Below are 22,991 nucleotides of genomic sequence, written 5' to 3'. Positions count from 1 at the left end.
TTGCAGCATCCTATTTGCTTTTGGGGATTTTTATTACCACCACCACAGGATACTTCTGCAAGAATTCTTGAATATTATTCCTAGGCAGCCTCTTTAATTACATTTCATCTCATTAGGCACTGCTCTGTTGCAGGGGAGAGAGTGTTTGGCAGTAAAGGCATGAAACAAAGTGGACTCAGGTGGCTGCAGGATTATTAAACAGATTAAACATGTTGACAGTGCCAAATGGGGAACTGGAAACTCTTCCCTCTCTGGATTTCACAGCTCACACAGACAGACATTGTTGTCCAGGGCAATATCCCCTGAAATTCCTGTCTGGGGATAGATCCATCCCTTTCCCAATGTCTTTCATAGTTCTTTGACTTCACTATCTTAATTTTCTAGGGAATATGGATCCCTCCACCTTGTGCCTGGCACATTTGGGAATATTTTAGAAATTGTGTGTTCAGGTACTTCACACAGTTCTAACTTGTATCCAGCAGGACTAAAAAAGTTTAACAAAAATAACTGAATAGGGAATGTTGTTACAAACCCCACAAAAAAGATCTGTTGAGGAGCTCCATGATATATTAAACTGTTGTCTTGTCCTTTCAGATTCCCTTTTTTTCTTTATCCTAAGTAAAGTTGAGGTTGAGAAAATAATTTCTCCTCAGAATGAGAAACCACAAGAGGTCAGCAAAGAACAGGGAAAAGCTCCCAGAGCTGAGCTGGCTCCTGCAAAAGGCCTGAAAAGAAGGAAATCATCCACAATCTTTGTGTGTATATATATCCTTAGAAAATACAAACCTGTTACTTAATCCATAATTTCAGTAAAATTCAGTATAATGTTTTTCACACGGCTCTTTATTCAACTTCAATAACTGGCACTGATGGGAATTATCCCTCTAATCAAATAATATAATTGCAGGTGTAGAAGCAGGTCCTGCTCTGCTCACCTTGGGATTGCTCAGCCCTGCACTTTGGTGGCTTCAGGAGTGGGGTTCCCCTGGATTGGACCTGCTTCCTGCAAAAGGCATTTTTAATCCTGTTCACATACAGCACAATCTCAGCACAAATATCTGTTGCAGGCAAATCCTTTAAATAAATTTACTATTAGTAATTAACAAGATAAATACAAAACAATTTTAAGAGGAGGAGAGGAGGAAATGAGGGGGAAAGTAAACTAAAGACATGAAATAGTTGGTATTTAAGTCCCAGGTAGAGTTTTATCACCCACCTCATTTCTATCTTTATGAACCATCTCATTTGCACTCGTGCCTTTTTGCTAGCAATGGGAATGCTATGATTTTTTCCCAGCTCTTTTTTCAATAACTATTTTAGCCATTGAAAGAAAAACACATTCTCATTTTGATATATTGTGGTTTTTACTAATTACATCCCAGTTCACCGTAGTGACACTGCCATCATGAAAATGAATCTCAGAGTGCTGATAAACAGCTTTTTGGTTATTTATATCTCTTCAGTGTTCCCCTTGCTGCAGAGAAATGTTGCTGCAGTGTAAATTCACCAAGGAATGGCTGAAATCCATGTGTGAACCTCTTGAATCCTCGATGGTGCCTCTGTCCTGGGCACCTCCCTGTCTTCCAGCAGAACTCTGCTGATGAGGTACAAAGTGCCCTTAGGTTATGGCATGAAGATTAAACTCAGCCTGGTGAAGCATTAGGTCTTGCTGGGGCTTAGAAATGGACTCCTCATTTCAAATTCTCAGCATCCTGGTAATTAAGTTGTGGGAAGTAGGAAATTGATAGTCTATCAGAGCATCTATAATTACGTGGAATTGGAAATGCAATAATGTAAGAAACAAGCTGCCACAATGACAGAGAACATTTCACTGGATGGGGGGGCTTTTCTTCCAGATTTTGACTTGAAATTTATTGGATTTATTTGCTTTATTAAAGGCTTGCTAGTGGCTCAACACATTGATCAAAGTTCCCACTTCGTGTGTACATGACTGGAAAACTGAATGGGTCTTTCCTTGAGACTTGGATAAATCATTATTATTTCAGTTTTCCCATCCTTAGTCTGAGCTTTGCTGGTTCTGTCAGTGCCATCTTCTGAGGTTTGTCTGAGATCTGGGCTGCTCTGATGCTCCTTGTGCAGGGTCCTGGTAGCCACATGCAGACCTGAGCATTCATTTCACACCTGCAGCCTCCTAGGCTGGAGTAGTGAAGCTGGAATTTTACTGTCCAGGCTGTTCCATCCTCACTTCTCATCATCCATTTTGCCATTTTTCTAAGTGATATGGAGAGTGTTACCTGCAATGGCTTTGGGCTGATTCAAGGATTAGGAGCAGAAGCCTTGGCTCCAGCTGTGGCAGTGTGAGGTGGCTGATTCCTGCACCCAGGGACACCTGAGGAGCACCTGGGGCTCTGGCAAAGAACTGTTGAGAACTTCTTGCCATGTGAGAGGCAGGGATTTTGTTAGAATTTTTAGAGGGATTGAATTGTGGCAAGGAGACATTCCTGCTCCACAAATCTCAGTTCTTGGGTTGTCCAGAGCAGCTGTGGCTGCCCCTGGATCCCTGGAGGTGCCCAAGGCCAGGTTGGACACCAGGGCTTGGAGCAGCAGGGATGGTGGAAGGTGTCCCTGCCATGGGGACATGGTGGGATGAGATGAACTTTTAGGTCCATTCCAGCCCAGACTGTTCAGTGATTCTGTGACACTCAGACAAGCCCTGTGCAGTCACTCCTTGGCCTGCTCAGGCTGTCAGAGCTGTGGGGTTTGGGCAGGCTCTTGTTCCATCATGCACTCACTGTTTCAGCACAGGCAGAGCAGGGCTGGTGGGTGGAAGCTGGAAAGATGAGGAGGGAATGCTGGCATCCATATGCAATCCAGAGCACTCAGCTGCTGGCAGCAGAGCTCTGCCTTTACCTCCCAGGTAAACCAGGTGCTGGTGGGGCCAATAAATAAAGGATGGACTCTGTTCATGTGGTGGGCATTCAGCATTGTTGGTAAATATTTTTTCATTTATCACTTTTTCCTCTCGAAAATGTGGTGCCAGTGATGATCCTGCTGGCATCTGGGAACTCTCTGGGTGTGAGTTTCCCTGACAACCGAGGAGCACCTCCTCTATTGAGCTGCACACCAAGCTTTGGGTTGGCTTGGATGTCTGACCATGGCAGAGGGGGTGGGTTTCTCCTCCTGAGGCTGTGCCTGGGGGGTAGGAGGGGATGGCTCTGGGTTTGGAGCCTGGGGTTTGTTTCCCATGTGGGAGCAAAGCCAATCTCACCCAGCAGCAGAGGAGAGCAGTGCAAGGTGTTAAAGCACTGACATCTTGGAAGGAGACTCGTTACCCTAAAGAGATTGGGGAGTATGAAAGAGAATTTTGTATTTTTTTTATTTTTAATCCTCACAACTTTTATTTATTATTGGCTAATGTGGAAAATGACCAATTCAGTCTTTTAGCTCTGTAATTCCTGAGATTCTCTACTGCAGATATACACAGAAGGCAGAAGAACCAACAATCAGATTTATTGCTTTGTCCTAGTCAATTTTCTTCACAGGGGGAAAAATCAGAAAGTTTTGAAAAGAATCATCAAGAATTACTGCAATTGCCATAAAAAATGAAGAATTACTATTCCCTAAATCACTTCTGTTTCTTCTTTGCATCACACTTCTCATTAGATTTTGGATAACTTTTTTCCTATTTAATTAAAAGTACAATTGTTACTCTTAGATTAAAAAGAAATCTAAAGCCTTTTTACTGTGAAACCTGAGATATCTTTTGCAAAAAGCTCCTACCAAATTCCCAGAGTCTCTCCAGGGTAGCACGCTGTAATTTCTTAGCACTCAATGGAGAAGTGAGTTTGGGCTGAATATATAAGATGTGTCTCACCTGTGGTTTCAGGGTAAAAGAGCTGGCCGAGATAAGGTGCGTCCAAAGCAGAGGAAGTAAGATGATGTGCATGTCTTGTTTTCTTTTTAGATTAACTTTCCTGCTCCCAGTGCAGACTAATTTATCTTTAACATTCTATTTTCCTGGCTGGTTTGCTGCAAGCTGGCTTGGTTGTAACAATACTGTGGTTTTATCAGAGATAATAAGCCAAGGAGTTGGAATGTGGATTGAAAATTAATCCAGGGCCTGGGATACTGTCTTCAACTTCAGCAAGTTTTAATATCCATAAAAAATAAAGGAGGGTTCAAATAGGATTCTGCGATTTTCAATTTTAGTCATGGTAGGAAAGGCAAAATATCAGTTTTTTCCATTAAGCTTTTAGGAATAATTTGAGTTTATGTCCTTTCTGTAGCTGCAAAATTGGTTTTGCTCTGGCAGTCGGGAAGAGGATATTGGCTGCATGACATTTTCTGTCTGCTACAGCCAAGGTGTTTCAGATACAAAACTCATGATACAAAAAAAAACCAGATACAAAACTCATGATAGAGCTCAGTGAAATGTCCTGAAATCCTCACTCTATTTCCACTAGGACCTTAAGCCAAAAAGCACTAACAGGAATTCACATGCCAAATGTGAAAAAAGGGTTTTTGCATGCTTCTGAGGGAATGGTGGCTGGCCAAGGTGATGGGTTTTTGATAAGGTTATGATAATTTCATGAGTTCTGCCACTTTGGGGCTATGTGCTTCCTTTGAGTCAGTCTGGTTGTTCCCAGCATTCCCTGGCTGCCCTGTCCCTGGTTTTTCCAGCAGGGTTCTCTCTCCACCCCTCCCATGGCAGCTCAGCCAGGGGATCCCCAAGATTGTCACCATCCCATGCCACTCACCCATAAACTCCTGCCTGTCCACCTCCTGCCAGGTCACACAGCTCAGAGCCCACCTGAGCACACAGGAGGAGCCCCTGAAGAACACAGGAGGAATTTTTTTGTTCTCCTCAAAAATCTGCCATCTGCAAAAAGAGATTCTCAAACTCAGAGTGAGGTCTGACATAAAAAAAGCTGAAAAATGGGACTGAGAGGAGCATGTCTGTTGCTCATGGAATCTAAGTGCTCAGAGGATGCAGGGAGGCCTTGGCTGGGTTCTCAAATATTATTTTAAGATCCTTGCCTTGAGATCTTGACAATTCTAGCCCATGTTGACTCCGAGTGAGTGCAGTGCCTCCAGCTCTGGAGCCAGCAGGAGGCACAGGAGCCTGCTGCTGAGTCTGCCATGCTTTTTTATGGAAAAAGTGCTGGAAACCCCAGAGCCTGGGATTGCAGTGCTGCAGAGAGCACTCCCTGCCTGATTGGCAGGTTTGCACCTGAAAAAAAAATGGCCTTGGAATAAAATTTGATTTTTGTTTCGAATTATGCATTTTCAAACCAACTGCCAACACCCTGCCCAGTGGGTTTAAAGGTGTAAGAAATAAAGCTGGTGCTGCCCATTCAGAGCCTGATTTGGATCTCCATTACTCAGTGAAAAGGAGGATATTGAAATTGCTTTGTGCATGAGAAAAGCAAGATCTTTATCTGAGATCCCATTTGTGGAACATTACAAAGGCATGGCCAGCAAAGCTGCTCCCTTGAGCCACGTCTTTATCTTGTACAAATAACGGATATTAGGATTTGGGGGATTTTTTTTCCCCTCATTTTGCTCATGGCTCAATCTTGTGTGGTCTCAAGAGGAGCTCTGTGCTGCCAGAGAGCTCCAGCACAGATTTGTCCCAGCAGCCAGCCCTGCCCTGGGAACATCCCTTGGGATTTAAGCTGACATCCAGGACTGGGTCTCCCTAAATGTTTGCACAGCACCTGATCCTGATCAGCATCTCCAAGTGCTGCTTTCATGCAAACAAATAATAACATTGCTGTGGAGGAAATTCCCCATTCTAAGCTGTGTTGCAGGTTTTTTAATAACGAGATCTAAACTTGCAAAATTCATGTCCCTGTGGCAGGGCATAAGATTTTTCTGCACTTATAAAGTTGCAGGAAGAGCCATCCAAGCTGGATATGGTTTTCAAGTGACAGGAGGTTATTTTGTCAGATGATTATCTGGCATTACTGCAGGAGTAGATGGAGTCTGTGAATCAAGTGCTTCTCAATTTTATGGTTTTACACCCCTCTGAGGAGGGGAAAATTGGTAACTCCCAGTTTCCAGTGCCAAAAGTAAGCCAGGCATGGCTTTTAAAGGGAGGTATTGTGTGACTTTGAATAAACCTCCATTTCTGTAATTTTCTTTATCTGTGAAAGAAGGATAATACACAAATATTGTCCTTTTGTGAAGCAGAGGGAAGAGTAGTTACCCTGAATTGTCAGACATACATCACTGGCAAAAAGTAAATCAACCATATTAGAGGTTATTAACCAGAGCAACACACCAGACAGATGGGGACAGCACTTATATCCCAAAGAATTACTAAACCTTATTGGCTTTGCTTCTGCTGGTATATGGGATTATTTTGAGGAAAAAAAAAAGGATATTATCTTGTAGCCTGCATTATCTTTTGGTGAGTCTTACTTTTTTCTCTTGCATTAACTCTGAGATTTGAAATGCAGCTTACGTGAGCCATGCCATGGTGTCTCATGTGAAATACTGAGACTTGCAGCCCCCTGTACACCAGAGTGTCTGGTACAGCCCTTGTCTGTAATATTGCCCTTCCTCCCTTTTCCAGATCAACCCTTGACTGAAAATCAAAGTTGATTGTTCTGCTGGTTTGAAAGTGGCCATGTTCATCTGCATTAATTCTCATGCGCTGTGGGATTTTTAATGCAGGTTCTTAGTGCATGTCAAAATTCTCTTGTCTCTTGCTATGCAGTGACCTGTTGAAGAATTCCATTTGAAAAGAGAATGTTTTGAGGAGGTTGTTTATATCCTAAAATACCAATGTACATTACAGCATGGTATTTTTGGATAGCCTCTTTTTTTTTTTTTTCTTTGTCTTTCAGAACAAAAGCACCATTTAAGCTGCTTTTGGCCTGAAAGTAAATGATGATTTTTTTTAATTTTGTTTCTGGGCATTGCTTTGGTTTTTGCTCTTTTAACCAGATAAGTGTATCTGCTTTATCTGGTTATACATGAACACAGTTTTCCACTTTAATTCCCTCAATAATGCCAAAAGTATTGCTGGAATGAGTCTTTGAAGGTGTGTCTGTGCATATTTTGTTATGCAGCCTCTCACCTGGGAATGCCACCTCAGACCTGGCCATTTCCAGCTCTAACTTCCACCCAGAGATCCCTTCTGCCAGGAAATGGGCAGTTCTCACTTTGCTATTTTTGTGTGTGTATGTGTGTGTATGTTCTCCAGAAAGCCAAACTTGGGCCAGCTGGTAACAAAGTCATTACTTCAACAGAAGACAAGAACTCAAGTGTGCCATCCAACAATCTGGACAGGGTGAAGCTGACAGATTTCAATTTCCTCATGGTTCTTGGAAAGGGGAGCTTTGGGAAGGTAGGATTCTTCAGAATTAATCCATTCACATTCCTTTATTCTTTTTTTTTTTAGCTCGAGGAAGAATGAATAAACAGCTCTCTAAGAAAAAAAATCCAGAGTCAAAAGTGCATTTTTGAGGAAGGAATTTTTGATTTCTTAACAGGAGTAGGGTTATTCACCCTAAGGCTTAGCAGACTTTAGTCCTGATTGGGATATTGAAAAAACAAAAATAAATTTAAAAACTCAGATTGTTGGGCAAGATGCAAACTCGTGGCTGACTTTCAGATCCTCACTTCTTGGCAATTTCAAGGAAATTAGGTCTGCTTTTCTGGCTTTAACACCTGGGTCACTCTGCCAGTTCTGGAAGTCACCAACATTAGTAAGGGTGAATATTGGAAAAAACCAGGAATAGTGTGTATATGTATTAGAAATCCAATAGTTGAGAGAACAGACTGCTATTTTCCTGCCTGTTTGAACAAAACTCAGGTGATGAAGTGCCCTTTGCTGAAGAAGTCTCCTGGGACTTAACATTTTATCAGCCCTTCAGCAACGAGCCCACAGCCAGCCAGTGGGTTTGGGCACAGGCTGGCTGAACTGTACAAGGATCGTGACTTTGGAGCTCTGATCAAATTTGTCTGTACAAATTAAAGGAAAAGCTGCCTTGCCATCTCTCTAAATCTTCAGGCATCTGAGGGACCTTTCCTCCCTGGCCTGGGGTATCAGTTTCTCGAGGTCAGGATTGAAGGCACTTGAGATGGTCGTTCATGTTCAGACTCAAGTGTTTATTATTTCTTATCAGTAAAACAGTCTCACAACCATGAGTTGGGCAGCTTTTCCTTAGCAAGGCACAAAATGGCCAACAGTCTCTTGTTCCAAGGTCTTTTAAGACTAAACTCTCCAATTAAGAGCTGACACCTGGATTATTTTCCCTTTTAACCCAATAACTGATCACTCGAAGCCCCCAACGCAGACTTTTCTGCACAATTACAAAACATCACCCAAACCCATGAAAAAGAAGGAAGAAGGTAAAGAAGAGCAACCTGCCTCCACCCTAAAACCTCCATCTTGCTTAATATTTATTTCTATATTCTAAAACCCCACAGCTTTCCACCCTGTGATATTACACACTTCTAACCAACTACACACCCTTAATCCCAGTACTATCAATCAATTTTGGAAGCCTTCTTCACAGCCTCAGGTCAAATGCAGTGTTCTCTCGTGGGTCTGTGCCTTTAAGCACAGAAAGTTTAAAATTCACAGCATCCAGGACTCCAGCACTGGGGGATTTTCACTCTGCTGTTTCTCTGCCCTGCAGGTGATGCTGGCAGACAGGAAGGGCACAGAGGAGCTCTATGCAATCAAAATCCTGAAAAAAGATGTGGTGATCCAGGATGATGATGTGGAGTGCACCATGGTGGAGAAACGAGTCCTGGCACTGCAAGATAAGCCCCCGTTCCTGACCCAGCTCCACTCTTGTTTCCAGACAGTTGTACGTGAGCTCTGATTTTCTTGCCCCCCTGATGTTTCCCAGGCTGTTGGTCATGGATTTTATCCCTCCAGTAACATTTATTATCATCCAACCCACGTATGGTAGCCTCTGCCCGTAGAAAATGGTGAAGAAATCTCACGTGTAAATACTCCTTGTGTCTTAAATATAAAAAACAATTTTAAAGATTTTCCTTCATGAAGTTATTGGAACAGGCCAGCATGACTAAATGTGTCTGCTTTGCTAAGTCAGAGCCTCAAGCCCAGATTCCCAAAGGTTCACAAATACTTTCAAAGCTCTGAGGATAGTACTTGAAAAGTCTTAATGGCTGTTATTATATTGTGGGGTTATTAGTCATGAGTCAGTGTTGGTGGATTTAATTTCATTTGCTGTCACTTTTTGGTGACACTGAGGGGCTTTTTTTTTCTTCTTTCCTTATAAATATGTGCAGTGGATATTTGCCCATCACATTGCAGAACATCTCCCAGTGACACATTTGAGGTTTGATCTGATGGCCCAGTGTCACTGTGCCAGCCTCTTGGATGACATGGAATTATGGAATTACTGAGGCTGGGAAAGTCCTCCAAGATCACCAAGTCCAACCACCAGCCCACATTCCCCATGAAACCACGTCCTCAAGTGCCTCATCCACACCATCTTCCAAAGGAAAACTTCTTAGCAGCAATTAAAAATGGCCTCAAAGCAATTTGGAATTTTTTACCATCTTGGATTTTTTTTTTCATTTATTTTTAGAGACAGATTTTCAGACTGAGCTATATTTGTATAATTCTTGAAACCGTCGGAGACAAATAATCTGTAAAAGCATGGCACTAAAATTGGCAAAACTAGACAGATCTCATCAATCATTTACTCTTGAAGGTTGTACAAAACATTCCATTTCCTGATCTATAATTTTTCCCTAATAATCCTAAAAGCTTTTTAATAACATGCTAGTGACTTTTTTTTTTTTCTTTTTGGCTGATCAGTGAATATCTAATCCTGTCTCTAATCTATTTCTGTGCCTCTTCAATACTTTGTCCTAGGACCGGCTGTATTTTGTGATGGAGTATGTCAATGGTGGGGATCTCATGTATCACATCCAGCAAGTAGGAAAATTTAAGGAGCCACAAGCAGTGTGAGTGTTGATGTATTTGAATCATACCATCATCTTGATGTTACACTCTAGGAGGATTTGGTTTCCTCTGCTTCCCAGGCTCAGGATTGGGAAATTCAGAAATTCAGTCTGGCCTTTGTTTGTTTTTAAGGCCCAAAATCTGAAGTTTGTGTTTAAAGTGTTGTTTGAACACATAGACCAAAGGTAGCTGTGTATTTATTCAAAAATACAGCACAAACAAAGCCAGGAGAGGCTTATTGAAAAGTGACAAGAATTTAAGCAGGGCAGCAGGAAATTAAAGATGTTACTTCATATTCTGATGTTGTTTTTAAAAGCAAATGTTAAAAAAAACAGTGAGTAGAACACTTAAGTCTGAATTAGTGCCACAGAGAAAGGCAGTACAAATAGACTCAGCTCTGTGATATAAATTAGAGTTTATACAAGATAAATTCAATGTATAGCTTGTAAGAATTTCTGTGATATATTTGTGAGGAATTAATAAGGAATTAGGAGTTGTTTATCTGCGTGATTCTTTTCAGGTAATTGTACATCTGGCACATGAGTAAGCCACTGAAAATTATCTGTAGCATATTTAAGAGTGAATAGATCCATCAGTACCATTTTAGCCATCCTTATAATACCTCATCACCACTTGTTAGTGTTTCATAAATCATTTACTAATGAAACTTCAAAATCAAGGGTGACCAACTGCTTTAAGCATTCAGTTAAAATAATTTCTCATTTTGATTTAAGCAATCAGGGCTTGTTTAAACGAGAGGCCTTCTAAATAGAAGTGTTTCAGATGCAGACAAACATTTTAACAGCTCACAGAATCAAACTGAGATGGTGTCAGATCATCCTTGACTCCAGCTAATGCAACTTGCCAACACTTGGCAAAATCTGTGGTGCTTCATGACAGCTTTTGCCTGTGCTGCATCTTCACACGTGTTCACAAACACCTCTGATGGAGTGTGCAGAGCTCAGTTGCTTCCTCTCCCTTGTGCTGAGCCTAAAAATTAATCTCATTTTTAAATAATCCTCTCGCTCGTAATTTGCACAGTTCCACAGCAACCAGCTTCAAGCAGCCACCAGTATTCCATACCTCTTAACTGCATTCAGCAATTATATTTTATATGGTAATCATTTTAATTAGCTTCGTGTAATTAATCCATTAACAGGCTGTATAAAGGAACACTATTTCTGCAAATTATTTCATGCCATGTGAATTGCAATGTACATTGAGCTGCATCCTGAATTCATCAATCTGTGATTAGAGATAAGGACCTTTGCAGCAGAGTTAGTGCAAAAAAAGCTGTGCTTCAGCTGCACTGTTTTTTGTGGTCCAGGGAGCCATTTTCCATTTTTTTTAGATTGTGCATCATTTTATCATCAAATACTTAAAATGTATCTATTAAGGTCCAGCTGAAGTGAAATGTCTTCATGTCACCTGTATACATACAATATAAATCACATGGTTCATAGGCTACAATATTGTCATCCTTTACCATGATTCATTTGCAATTTATTTTGCCAGAAGAAAATCAGGAGGCAATAAGAAATCTGCTGAATTTTTCTCCCCCCACACAGGTTCTATGCAGCTGAGATCTCAATTGGGTTATTCTTTCTCCATAACAGAGGGATTATTTATAGGTGAGTGTGATCTGACATAAGTAATATCTGAACTATTTTTAAAATCCCCAAATGATCAGTTTCTTTAACACTTCAGTGTATTTTTAAAACAGAAAGCCATCAGTGTAGAGCTCTTTTTGGTGAGGTGGAAACCCAAGCCCTTTTTCACCTGACCTTTCTGACACCTCTGCTCTGCCCCACTCAAATAAAACCTCTTGCAAATGGTAAACTCTATTTCTGTATTTCTGGGTGATGTTTAACAATATTACACATCCAAAAGTCTCAGATGAGGGATCAGACACAGCCACCTCTTCATTCCTTGTGCAGCCCAGAGCAGCTGTGGCTGCCCCTGGATCCCTGGAATGCCCAAGGCCAGGCTGGACAGGGCTGGGAGCAGCCTGGGACAGTGGAAGTGTCCCTGCTGTGGCAGCAGGAGGCACTGGATGGGCTTTGAGGTCACTTCCAACCCATTCCAGGATTTTAAGGCCATTCTCAGACTGAGCCAGCCCCACGTGTGCACCCTGAACCTCCACTCCCAAAGAGCTGCAAATATTCCTTACTCAGAATAAGCTCACCCCAGCTGAACCCAAACATTAACCTTAAATTACTGTGATTCTACACAGAGATCTGAAATTAGATAATGTGATGTTGGATTCAGAAGGACACATCAAGATTGCTGATTTTGGAATGTGCAAGGAGCACATGTTGGATGGAGTAACAACCAGGACCTTCTGTGGCACTCCAGACTACATTGCACCTGAGGTAAACACTGACCCTTTCAAGAACCTTTTAATCCCTTAAAGGAAATTGTCTCTCCACATTTTATACCACTGGGTTTGGGTGGCTCTTACTCCATGGATGGCACCATTTAACTTCTGCAGGTATATTGGGTATATTTGTGAATTAATGCAATGTAACCAATAAGACTATTCAGTATTTTAAGAAACACCTAGTTAATTGAAAAACTAACTTTTTGTGAGATAAGATTTTGCTCATTTTACCAAAAACTTAAAAAAAAAAAAACAGGCTCACCAACTTCTGATCTTAAATTTGTAGCCTGGAAATACTATTATACTAAACTTTGCAGTTTGTGAAGTTACACAAACATGGGTGTTGCTGAGATCAGTAAATATTTCACTGGGAGCAAACAATGCTGCTTTAATCCACTCCTCCATAGGTTCACCCAGCTGCCAGCACAACTTTATTTAATTTGGCATTTTCAGGAAAACACAAATCACTCACTGGTTTTGGGGAAAGGATTCATGAGGTCTTGAAGCTTCTTGCTGACCTCTCTGTAGAAGCACTGTGGTCTCCTCCAGCCATGTCCTGCAAGCTGCCACAAGTTGCTGCTCCTCGTCTCAGGAGAGCTCCTGTCATTGAAATCCTCTTCCAAAAGCTGAAAGTTCCAGCCTTGAATGGAGTTGTTGTAATAAATCCATAATTTGCCTTGAGTTTTCCGTGACTTGGCCATACTGTGCAGCTTTCAAGCCACTGAAAATGACATTGAAGCCTGAACCAACTGCAGTGGGTCTGAAATGAAAATCTGATCATGAGAAGCCCAGTTGTGCTTTAAGGCACTGGCATAAATATGAGCTTAGAGTTAAGTCTGGGTATGATTTGTATTTCAGTAGTTGAGGCCTAAAGAATTGAAAACAAGCACATGTGGTGATTTGGATATAATTCAAATATATGAATATTAAAATCTGGTCTTTGTGCATACTGAGCTTTCAGGAGTCTTGATTTGTTTGGCAGCAGATTTGATGCAAGAGGCTGGATCCTGATCCAAGAGACTCAGTTGTTCACTGGCTACTGAGCAAGAGGCAGCTCTGGCTGGAGCATTTCTGGCTGTAATTGAATGTTTGTTGGAATAGGGGAGATTTATACACAGACAAGTAAATTAGTGTCTAAGGTGAATTTTGTCATCTCTGAAATTGGAATGAAAAATAGTTTGTTTTTTTCCCGGTTGCTAATTCATGCTTTTCAGCGTGAAATGTTGTGTATTCTACACCCTTGTTTTTTTCCCATTTGCTGTTGCTTGCAGAAGGATATCAGAACAGCCAGAATAGTATTTCATTTTCTTCTGTCAAAACATAAATGAAGCCAATATTACAAATTAAAGTGTCCTTTCTGTGGCAATTGTCTTGTGCCAGTTAATGCCAAAGAACATTTTGTCAATACCAGAATGCTCAGTGTGGCCTCAATGCTGGAGCAAATTATTTTACTTAATTTGGAAATTTCATATAAGGAAATAAGCCTTTTACCAAAACATCCAGTAAGTGAGAGGAAATTAGTCTGTTATCTTAAAAACAGATTTGCTTTTATTTTGTTTAATTGGCTGATTTTCTTTTGTCTCTGAGGACATTATTGTGACTGACAGTTGTTTGCTGACTAGTTCTGTGATGAACTTCAAAGGAAGGTTCCTGTTTCACTTGCAGGGGTGTTTCAGCCCATGTTTCCATGGGCTAAAATTTAGAAATTTCTAATAGATTTTAATGAGAATTCATTTGCACTGTCACATCCCTGCTGGGTGGAGATAAAGGAGCTAAATCTAAATAAACTCTTGAAGGTATCTGGAGTAGAATCCTGAGAGTGGGCTGCACTCCAGCCTGGAGAATGAGCTCTTTTCAGCAGCATTGGGGGAGGAATGTGGTGACTCCTGTGGGGCCTGAGGGAGCCCACGCTGCCCTGCAGGACCTGCCCACAGATGGATCAGAGAGCACAGAGCTGCCAGGACCCTGCAGGGACAGCTCAGCTGGTGTCCCCTGTCCCAGCTCTGCATGGAAAAGCAGAGCAATGCAGCGCTGCCTTCAGCAAAGTGAACCCCCCAATTTGGTGTGCTGCAAAATAATGTTTTCCCTTTGCTCTGAGTGGGAAAGTTGCCACTTGCTGTTACCTGGGTGTATAATGGGCTGGAATTATTGCTAATTTTCTTGTGCTGTGCAATTTGAGGAGTGTGCAGAGGTTAAACTGGTGGGATCCCAGGTCTGACAGCTTCTCTCAGGCAGAAAGTGGTTATCTTGTACAGAGTATTTCCTGATGTGCTGAACTTTAATATTTATGGTCAGAGGGGTAAAATAGCTGTGAAATCAATTAGTACTTTGTGTTTCCTTGACCAGTCAAGAGAGACAGGAGGAGATGGATGTCAAGAGGATTAGGGGGAAGGGATTCTGCCAGCACAGAACCCCACCATCAGCATCCCTGCAGCAGCCACAGTGCTGATTCTGAATTTCAGAGGAATTCAAATTACAAACTCCATTTCCCTTCTCTTCCATCTCACAGCCTCAAAACCTTTAGTTTCAACCCTGAGTTTGCCAGGATTGTGGGAGGCAAATAGGTATTACAAAGGTTTGGAAAGTGCATTTGACTGTTTCTTGTGATAGTAATATTTATTTCTTTTAATAACTGAGTTTTAACTTTTCCAGCAGACATCATATATGCTCACAAAAGATTTCCTCTTGCCTCTGGGATATAATCTTTTCATCCCAACTGGCTACTAGCTGCAATGATCTAAACATTCCTACAAATTGCTGATATTAATCTCTGTGTCCTGCTCTTAACTGTGCCTTCCTTGGAGGCAAAATAGAGAAAAAAAAGGAAAAAAGCAACCCCTTCTGCCAATTTTGCTTGATGAGAGAAATTCCTGTGCTCTTTCTGAGTGCTCAAATGCACAGAACCTGGAAAGGCAGAAGCTCTTAATGCATGGCAATAGATGGGTAAAATGGGACATTTGAAATACAAAAGGACATGAAAAAGGCAATCATTTAAATTGATGATGGAGAAGGAGGGAAGAGAATGATCCCATCAACTTTCCACTTCTGCCTGGCCAGTGAAAATCAGAAATAATAGATGGAGGAGGGTGCAGTTCTTCATCTCTAGGGACAGGAGCTCCCTCACTGCTCTGGTGTGCTCTGCACACTGTGGTGAGACAGGACAGGTTCACCTCATACCCAGCTGCTCCAACAGACACCAGAATTTGTCCATGCAGGTAGAACAGAATGACTTTGGCAGCTGCTGCAAGGCAGGCAGGGGTGGCTCTGGGTGCAGCAGCTGGGAGGTGGCACTCGATGAATTCTGGGTGATGAGGAGGGAGCTACTGAAAACACAACATTTAGAACTTGCTGACTTCATACCAGTGCATGTTTGAGTGTACATTGAAGGCTCATCTGCTTCCTCCCACATGTAAATCCTCCCTTGAAGTGAGCATCCTTCCCTCTGGCTTGCACTTCCCAGTTGGTGCTGGGAGCAGCTCCCAGTCCAAGGAGCTCATCCATGGCTTCCACACGTGGCAAAGGGCTGGTCTGGCTTTCCCTGAGCCACAGCCTCCCCAGGACCCAGCTGCTGATTCAAACTGGGGGTATTGAGATGGGATTAAAGGGAGCAAACTCCCCATGTGCAGCAGCAGACTGTGAGCAGCACCTTTTCTACATGGAGATAATTCAATGGAAAAGGTGTTGTCACTGCATTTGCAGTGGGACTCTTGCAGCCCTGGTGGCTGTATTTGTATCTGTGTCTCAATTCCCACTCTTCCATCCAGGCCAGGGAGGTGTGTGCCAGCTCAGAGGGGCACTGCTCTGCTCAAAGAGCAGAAAAACTCTGTGATTTTGAGCATCCATTGGAGCTTTTTTCATATTAATTCTGCCTCTCCTGATTCTGTTTGATATTTTCTCCAGACAGAGAAAGGCAGATTTCGTAGGGGAGGTTGCAGTTCCTGATGGGAATGCTGTTTGGAGGAGAACCCAGCCTTGACTCACCTCTTGCTGGATAAAAATCAGCATTGTTGGGTGCTCTGGTACAGCTTTCATTGTAGGACATGGCATTGCAGCATTTAAGTCATTTCCTCCTCTCAGCAATCCCATCAAACTCCTTCACACCAGGGACAGAAGTTGAGCTGTGGGCTCCTGGACAGACCTGGCTGCCAGGTACAGAACCTTGGCAGTGTGGCAGCATTCTCTTTCTCACTGCTGTGGATCCATTTTTGCTCATTTGCTAATTGGAAGAAGCTGTTCCTCCCAAAACCACATACCTGGACTGCACTTGTTGTACAAAATGTTCTGCCCTTGCAAAACAATGACCTGAAAAATATCCCCTTTTTATATACAATATTCTGTTCCATAAGGCTGGAAGCCATTGTCAGAGAAGGACTGAGGATGAAATGTTTTGTCATTTTCTGTGTGTGAAGGCCAGTATTTTTCCTGGATGAAACTTTGAAAGTGTTTGGTGTTTCAAAAGGCAATATTGATTTAATAAATCAAAAGGCAGGAACTTACTGGTGATGGAAATGAAGGAGGAGTAACCAAGTACGTCACTGTAAGATGAAATGAATGTCCCAAATATTTTTTTAAGCCTATATTACTGCTAAGAGACAACTAATATGGACTGCCTTTATGTAGGGTCTTCCAGATGAGAATCTTGTTATTATCTCTGCCTGTCTAATACATTCCAAAGCACAATTGATTTTGAAATCCTTGGGTTAGAAACATTGCAGTAATTTTTAAATTATGTGCTGCTGTATCTCAAGCAAGGACATATATCCACACAGAGACCATAATTTTCTTTAGTAGCCAGGCAGTCCTGCTTTATTGCACTGGTGACTCACTATTTTCCTGAGCAACTACAGAACCTGGCAGTTCAACTTCTCTTTCAGACTACTAAAAAATTTAGGATGTGTGATGTGTACTTGACTGGGCAATTTATTTCACAAAGAACAAAAACACGAGCAAACAGGAGAATGAAATGCAAGCCCCTCTGGAGCTGTGACTGCCTCAGCTCCCTGCTCATTCCAGAGCAGAAGGGAGAGAGGTTGGAGTCAAAGGCTCTGATGCTGTTTCAGTGGGGATGGGCAGGGACTGGGCTGTCCTCTATCCCTTCCCAATTCACAGAATCCCTTCACAGTTGTTTAGAAAGATCTGAGGAGCACCTGCACCTCCAAACTCCTCCACAGCATCACCAAATGCTGCTCTTAAATCCATGACCTGTGATCCCTGAGGAGGCCCTGATTAAAGAGGATGACGCAGGGGGGGACCTGGGTGCTGCTGGCACTTGCAGCCTTTCCCTGTGTCACAACTCAATTTGTACTGCTCTGTGAGTCACATGTGAACCCAGAGCATGGAAAATACTTGACATTTCCATTAGTCTGAACAGCAGAACCCCCTTTCTTTTTGGTATAGCTGCTGTTTTGTCCTGAGTATCACAATCATGCAACTTGGGAAAACTTAACTGAGGTTTTTCGAGTTTTGCTCTTTTCCTAAGTTTTGATTCACTTTACAGCAGAACAAAAATACAAATATTGAAAATAAATTATTGAAATTATTTCATTATTGATAGTCCATAAGTTAAGTGAGCCTCATGATTTCAGACTTTGACACAAACAGTTGGGATAATGGTTTTGCCTTGTCTCCTGCATTGTGCTGCCATGCTTCCTCCTTTGGCCTCAAGTGCACATCCCAGGAAGTCTCTGAGCTGTATTTTCCAAGATATCAGGGTACCCAAGGCTGTGGGTGGGTTTAGCCTAACACTTGCAAAACAATCCAACTCCCACTGAAACCCGTGATTAGCTGGAGTGAGGATTACAGGATTGTCTTTCTGGCCTTTTTCAAGGCAATCTGTCCTTCTCTGCATGTCACACATGTACCTAATGCTGGGGTGAGTTAACACAGGGGCTTTTCCTTTGTTTTTTTTTGTGATTATGCAGATTATTGCTTACCAGCCCTATGGGAAGTCTGTGGATTGGTGGGCATATGGTGTGCTGCTCTATGAGATGTTGGCTGGCCAGGTAAGATTCCCCCTGCCGTGCTCTGTGACCTCCTCCTGCCCTCCAAGGCTGCTCTGTTTCAAGGCTCCCTAAAGGTTTAGACCATTACAGGATGGGATTGAAGCCTTTCATTCTGCTGTTATCTCCTTGTACTCTTGACTGACTCAACTGAGAATGTATTTAGGCTTTAAGCTCTTTATGTTGCACCCACATAATCAAGCTCAGCCTTTGAATACAGCTCCTTTGTACTGCAATAATGTTATAAATAGGCATCTTCAGAATTGAAAGGGAGACACTTGAGCAGGAAAATGCATGTCAAGTGGAAGAAATACCATTTAGGAGTTTGAAACCACAGGGAAGCATAATAAGAGTGTGTATAAGCTCTGCATTGCAGTTAAGTCCCAAGAATACAGTTTTTGTACTGTATGTCCTGGGGTAAAATATGGGTCTGAGCACTTGGAAATGTGCTCAGTTACAGACCCCTCATTCTGCACAGTTAATGAGAGGCTGCTCTGAGTCACTGGGGTGGGGAAGCAGCCCTGTGCTGCAAGAAATGGCAGAAAAGCACCAGCCTGAAGGAGTTCTCTTAGTCTTGAGTTGAAAAAGATCCCTGCAATTGGCTTTCAGGGAGTGTTAGGTAAAGGCAGGCACTTTCCTAGCTTAAAACATGCACTTGTAAGAAATGCCTTTAAGAGTTTCTCTGCAAAATTCCAGTGAACATTTTAAAAGTTTTAGTGTGTAGCAACTGCAGCTGCTAACATTTGCAGGCTGAATTGCAAATATTGTTCATCTGAATGCTTTGTGGGGAAGGAGATTTACCATTAGCTGGGCTTGCACAGGGCCCATATCCTGGGGATTTATCCATGGGCACTTTCCCACCCCTGTATTTTAAAATAAAGTGCAGCCCTTTCTTGTGATAGTCTCAGCAGCAGAATCCACAGCCAGGACATAAACCAAAGTGGAGTCCAACTGGAATGAAGTGAGGAATGGATATACCTTAGCACAAGGTGATGGAAAGTTATTCTCCAAACTTCACCCTTTGAAGTATTTTGCCTGCCTGGTGCACAGTAGCTTTAAAAATGGATTAAAGCTGATGACAAAGATAATCCTGCACACATTTCATTAACCTGGCTGCCATTCTTGGGACAGAAATGAGCATTTCTCCTTGATTTTAATCTGAGACTGTCAACCACTAAGCTTCTGGGTCAGCAGATACCCAGGCTGCAGATTGCTGTGGGTTTGGGGGATGTTCCTGGACCAGGAGCACTGCTGTATGTGGATGTTTTTGGGCATGGTGTTGTCATGCCATTTCATAAAAAGTGGAGAGTTTAAAAGCACAAAAAGGAAAACTCAGTGAGTTACTCACTTGTGATTTATTTTCAACAGCCTCCATTTGATGGGGAAGATGAAGATGAACTATTCCAGTCCATAATGGAGCATAATGTTTCCTACCCAAAATCACTGTCCAAAGAAGCAGTCTCCATCTGCAAGGGGGTGAGATAAAATGTTATTTTTCATTAAGTTCCTTTTGGCAGTCCTTGTGAGTCACTGGGTTTGCCTGGCTCTGACACAGCACTGTAGTATTTTAAAGTGCAACTTCTGTCAGGCAGTGCTGAGCTGTGTTGTCACTTGGTGTCACTGGTAAGTGCTGGGCTCTTCCCACTGTGCCTGTTTGTTTTATGGAAAGAACAAATGTCAGAGTCAGTGGCTGCCAAATGCAGAGCAGAATTTATAAACAGGACCATGGTGTGAAGAGTCTCCCCCTGCTTTGCCTCTCAGCCCACAGCAGCACAGCCCCAGTTCTGCAGGGTGAGATTTCTCAGCTTGGCTGGAGATACTCCAGCCAGTCCTCAGCCCAGAATGCCTAATGACAGCATCAGAGCTCAGGAGTTGAGGAGAATGAATTTTAAATGTAGGTGAAGACTTATGTCAAAATCTTCAGCATAAATGCAAGGAAACCATAGCAAAATTCTGACCCAGTGGTACCTGTGTGGCCTAAAATTGCTCTTAGATACTAAATTAATTTTTTTTTTTTTTTTTTTTACTTTTGAGGAAAATAATAGATTTGTCTTCAGGGGATTAGCTTAAGAAAAAAGAATTCATTTGACTTTCCTTTGATTCCATGTGATTCTCCAGAGCACCATCAGTCTGCAGCTTTTCCAATCCACTGCTTGTAATGGGTTATTTGATGTCTGACTTACACTGATAAAACACCACTGCACTTAGTTAATTTGGTATTTACATTCTTTCTATCATTTTCAACCATTTATGAAGTATTATACATGAGCTGGATATTAGTCCATTAAAGAAAATCATCAAGGAAAAGGTGTTTGGAACAAGAAGGTAAAATGAAAGACCATGCTAATTTTGGAGCTTATCCCAGTGTAGATGTGCTGGCCAACAAAAAATAAACATGATGTATTTTTGTAAAGTACATTCAGATTGCTGCCTTGTCGTGACAATCACATATTCAAACAGCACAGCCTGAACCTGATGAAATTGCCCTGTTTTCAGCTCCCCTGTTTGCTGCTTCTGTGTGCTCGTGTCAAGGGAGGGCAGAAAGCTAAAATTACCCTGCACCTTGAGATTTTGAGCAAGTCTCTGCAATACTGACATGTTCTTCATCTGCTAAACTGACAAATTGATCTCAGGTTTCAGTGGGAGTTCTTCCTGAGCTAAGAAGTCAATATGAGAAAGTTTCTGACCCCTGCAGGCAGTGGTAGCTCAGCACTCCCAGGACTGGGCACCATTGGGCAAGACAAACGTGCCCACTCTGCTCTTGGAATTGATTTGTCTGCTTGACTTCCATTCCACTGATTGAGAGTTTGTTGGTTTTGGTAAATGCAGCAACTTTGGAAAGAATTAAAACTACTGGAATCAATACTCTCATTTTCTTTTATCACCTACTGTTCAAGCAAGGGGTTTGGAAAAGGTAACAAAAATGGGAATGTTGCTGTTAATCTTGAAGAAGGCTGTGATTCCTGCCCAGTGCACAGCTGCTTCCAAACCTGCTTAGAGTCACTTTTATTTTAGGTTCAAAATTGGAATCAGATCAACTCATCATTTAGAAGGAGACTAAAGTGGTACTGGGGTTTTAAGAAGATCTGTTGAGGTATCACTCCCAGCAGTACATTAATCATATATAATTTGTAAAAGAGCTTTAAAAAGTCCCCACAAAACTGGAGGTGAGGGTTTAAGGCTACATTGCACAATTCCCAATGTACACACCAATTGGAAAATGCTGAGGAACTTGTTAATTAGGGAGCACATTCTAATTTCTAATCAGGCCAGGCTGGTGGATTTGGGGCTGGTTTGTTTCCCCAGGTCTGTTTAATCTCTGTAACTGGGTATGGTATTGACCAGGATGTCATTAAGAATGCAAGGGAGGAAACACAGATTAGATGTTGTCAGCTGGGTGCCAAAGAATTGGAGGCTCTGTAATGAGATGTCTTGAACAAGCCCCAGAAAAATGAAATGGGAGTGTGGGGGGGTTGTACTTCATGGAGCTTTAGTGCATTGGAATTTATGATGTTTAATTGATTGTTGAGATAGGGCAGGAGCTGTTCTGGAGATCTGTAAGACTGATCTGAGGGACTGGAGGTGGAATTCAGGAGTGAGTTGTGAGGCAGCAAGGATGGTCCTGGGCACCACCTGCACCTCCAGCAGCATCCTCTGCCCAGTGGGAAAAACTTCCCCAGTGCAGCCCCTAATTTTGATGCTGATTTGCTGTCTCCAGTGATGAAGCAAGAAAATTCTCCAAAAAATTCATTTTAGCTTATCAAAACAATTTTTTGAGCAGTGTTTATCTTCAGGAGAGGAGCAAGAGTATTGCAGGCAGGGAAAAGTCCCTCTCACTTTCCTTCCAGCAATTAACCTGAATAGTTTGGTGTTTTCTTCCCAACAGCTGATGACTAAACATCCTGCAAAACGCCTTGGCTGTGGCCTGGAAGGTGAAAGAGACATCAGGGAACATGCTTTCTTCAGGAGAATTGACTGGGAGAAATTGGAGAACAGAGAGATTCAGCCACCTTTCAAACCTAAAGTGGTGAGTGAGGTGCCAGAGGTCCAGATGCCTCACTGTCCCATCTGGGTCACCAAAACTGATGCCTTGAGGAGCTGGAACAGAGGCTGGATGGAGTTAAGGGGAATAAAGAGGATATTTATTGAAGTGCCTTCAAAGGCCACACCCTGGCAGTACCAGAGCCACAGTCATGGCTCTGCCTGGGTGGCTCCAAGGTGGAAGAAAAAGGTCACAAGATCTCACATTTTTTATAAGTTTTGGTCCATTTGAATATTGGAACTAATTGTTCAATGACTGCTCCATCCCATCCAGTCCCATCCTTCTTGTTTTTCTCTCTTCAGCCCTCGTTGTTTGTGCTCTTGGAGCTGAGATTTGGATCATTTGTCCTTGGTCCCCAGCTGGAGCAGGAATTGTTTTGTCTCCCTACTCTGTGCACAGGGCTCACCATCCCATAATATGATCCCAGAGCCACTGACTAAAGCAGCACAGAATCTGAAAAACAGAAGAAGTTCAAACCTGAGGCCTCGTTTCCCTCACGGGCTGTGGCTGCACCCTGCTCCTGTGGGTGGGGTTGCTGCTGCAGATCGGGGCCATGGCGGAATTGAGGCCGTTTGATGAGGGCAGAGCTGTCTGTGAGCCTGTCTGTGTTTGGGTGGAACCTGGGGACCTTTGTGCCTGGCAAAAAAGCCTCAC

The 22,991-nt window shown here is 42.4% G+C and overlaps 1 protein-coding gene across 2 annotated transcripts in view; it reads left to right on the top strand.

The window, feature by feature from the left end:
- The window catches only part of PRKCA (protein kinase C alpha), a 152,917-nt gene that overhangs the window by 118,916 nt on the left and 11,010 nt on the right, over positions 1-22,991 (top strand). For both annotated transcript variants that reach the window (XM_071451209.1, XM_071451207.1), the window contains 8 exons: positions 7,172-7,315; positions 8,613-8,786; positions 9,827-9,918; positions 11,485-11,547; positions 12,150-12,288; positions 18,218-18,298; positions 19,664-19,771; positions 22,182-22,322. In XM_071451209.1, the coding sequence (XP_071307310.1) occupies positions 7,172-7,315; positions 8,613-8,786; positions 9,827-9,918; positions 11,485-11,547; positions 12,150-12,288; positions 18,218-18,298; positions 19,664-19,771; positions 22,182-22,322 (942 nt within the window). The remainder of the gene's footprint in view (positions 1-7,171; positions 7,316-8,612; positions 8,787-9,826; positions 9,919-11,484; positions 11,548-12,149; positions 12,289-18,217; positions 18,299-19,663; positions 19,772-22,181; positions 22,323-22,991) is intronic.

This window comes from Agelaius tricolor, unplaced genomic scaffold (genome assembly GCF_023055355.1).
Source record: "Agelaius tricolor isolate 1412-34295 unplaced genomic scaffold, bAgeTri1.0.p SCAF_32, whole genome shotgun sequence".
Taxonomy (NCBI): domain Eukaryota; kingdom Metazoa; phylum Chordata; class Aves; order Passeriformes; family Icteridae; genus Agelaius; species Agelaius tricolor.
The sequence above is the reverse complement of the archived record's forward strand: the minus strand, read 5'-3'. Positions and strand labels throughout refer to the sequence as shown.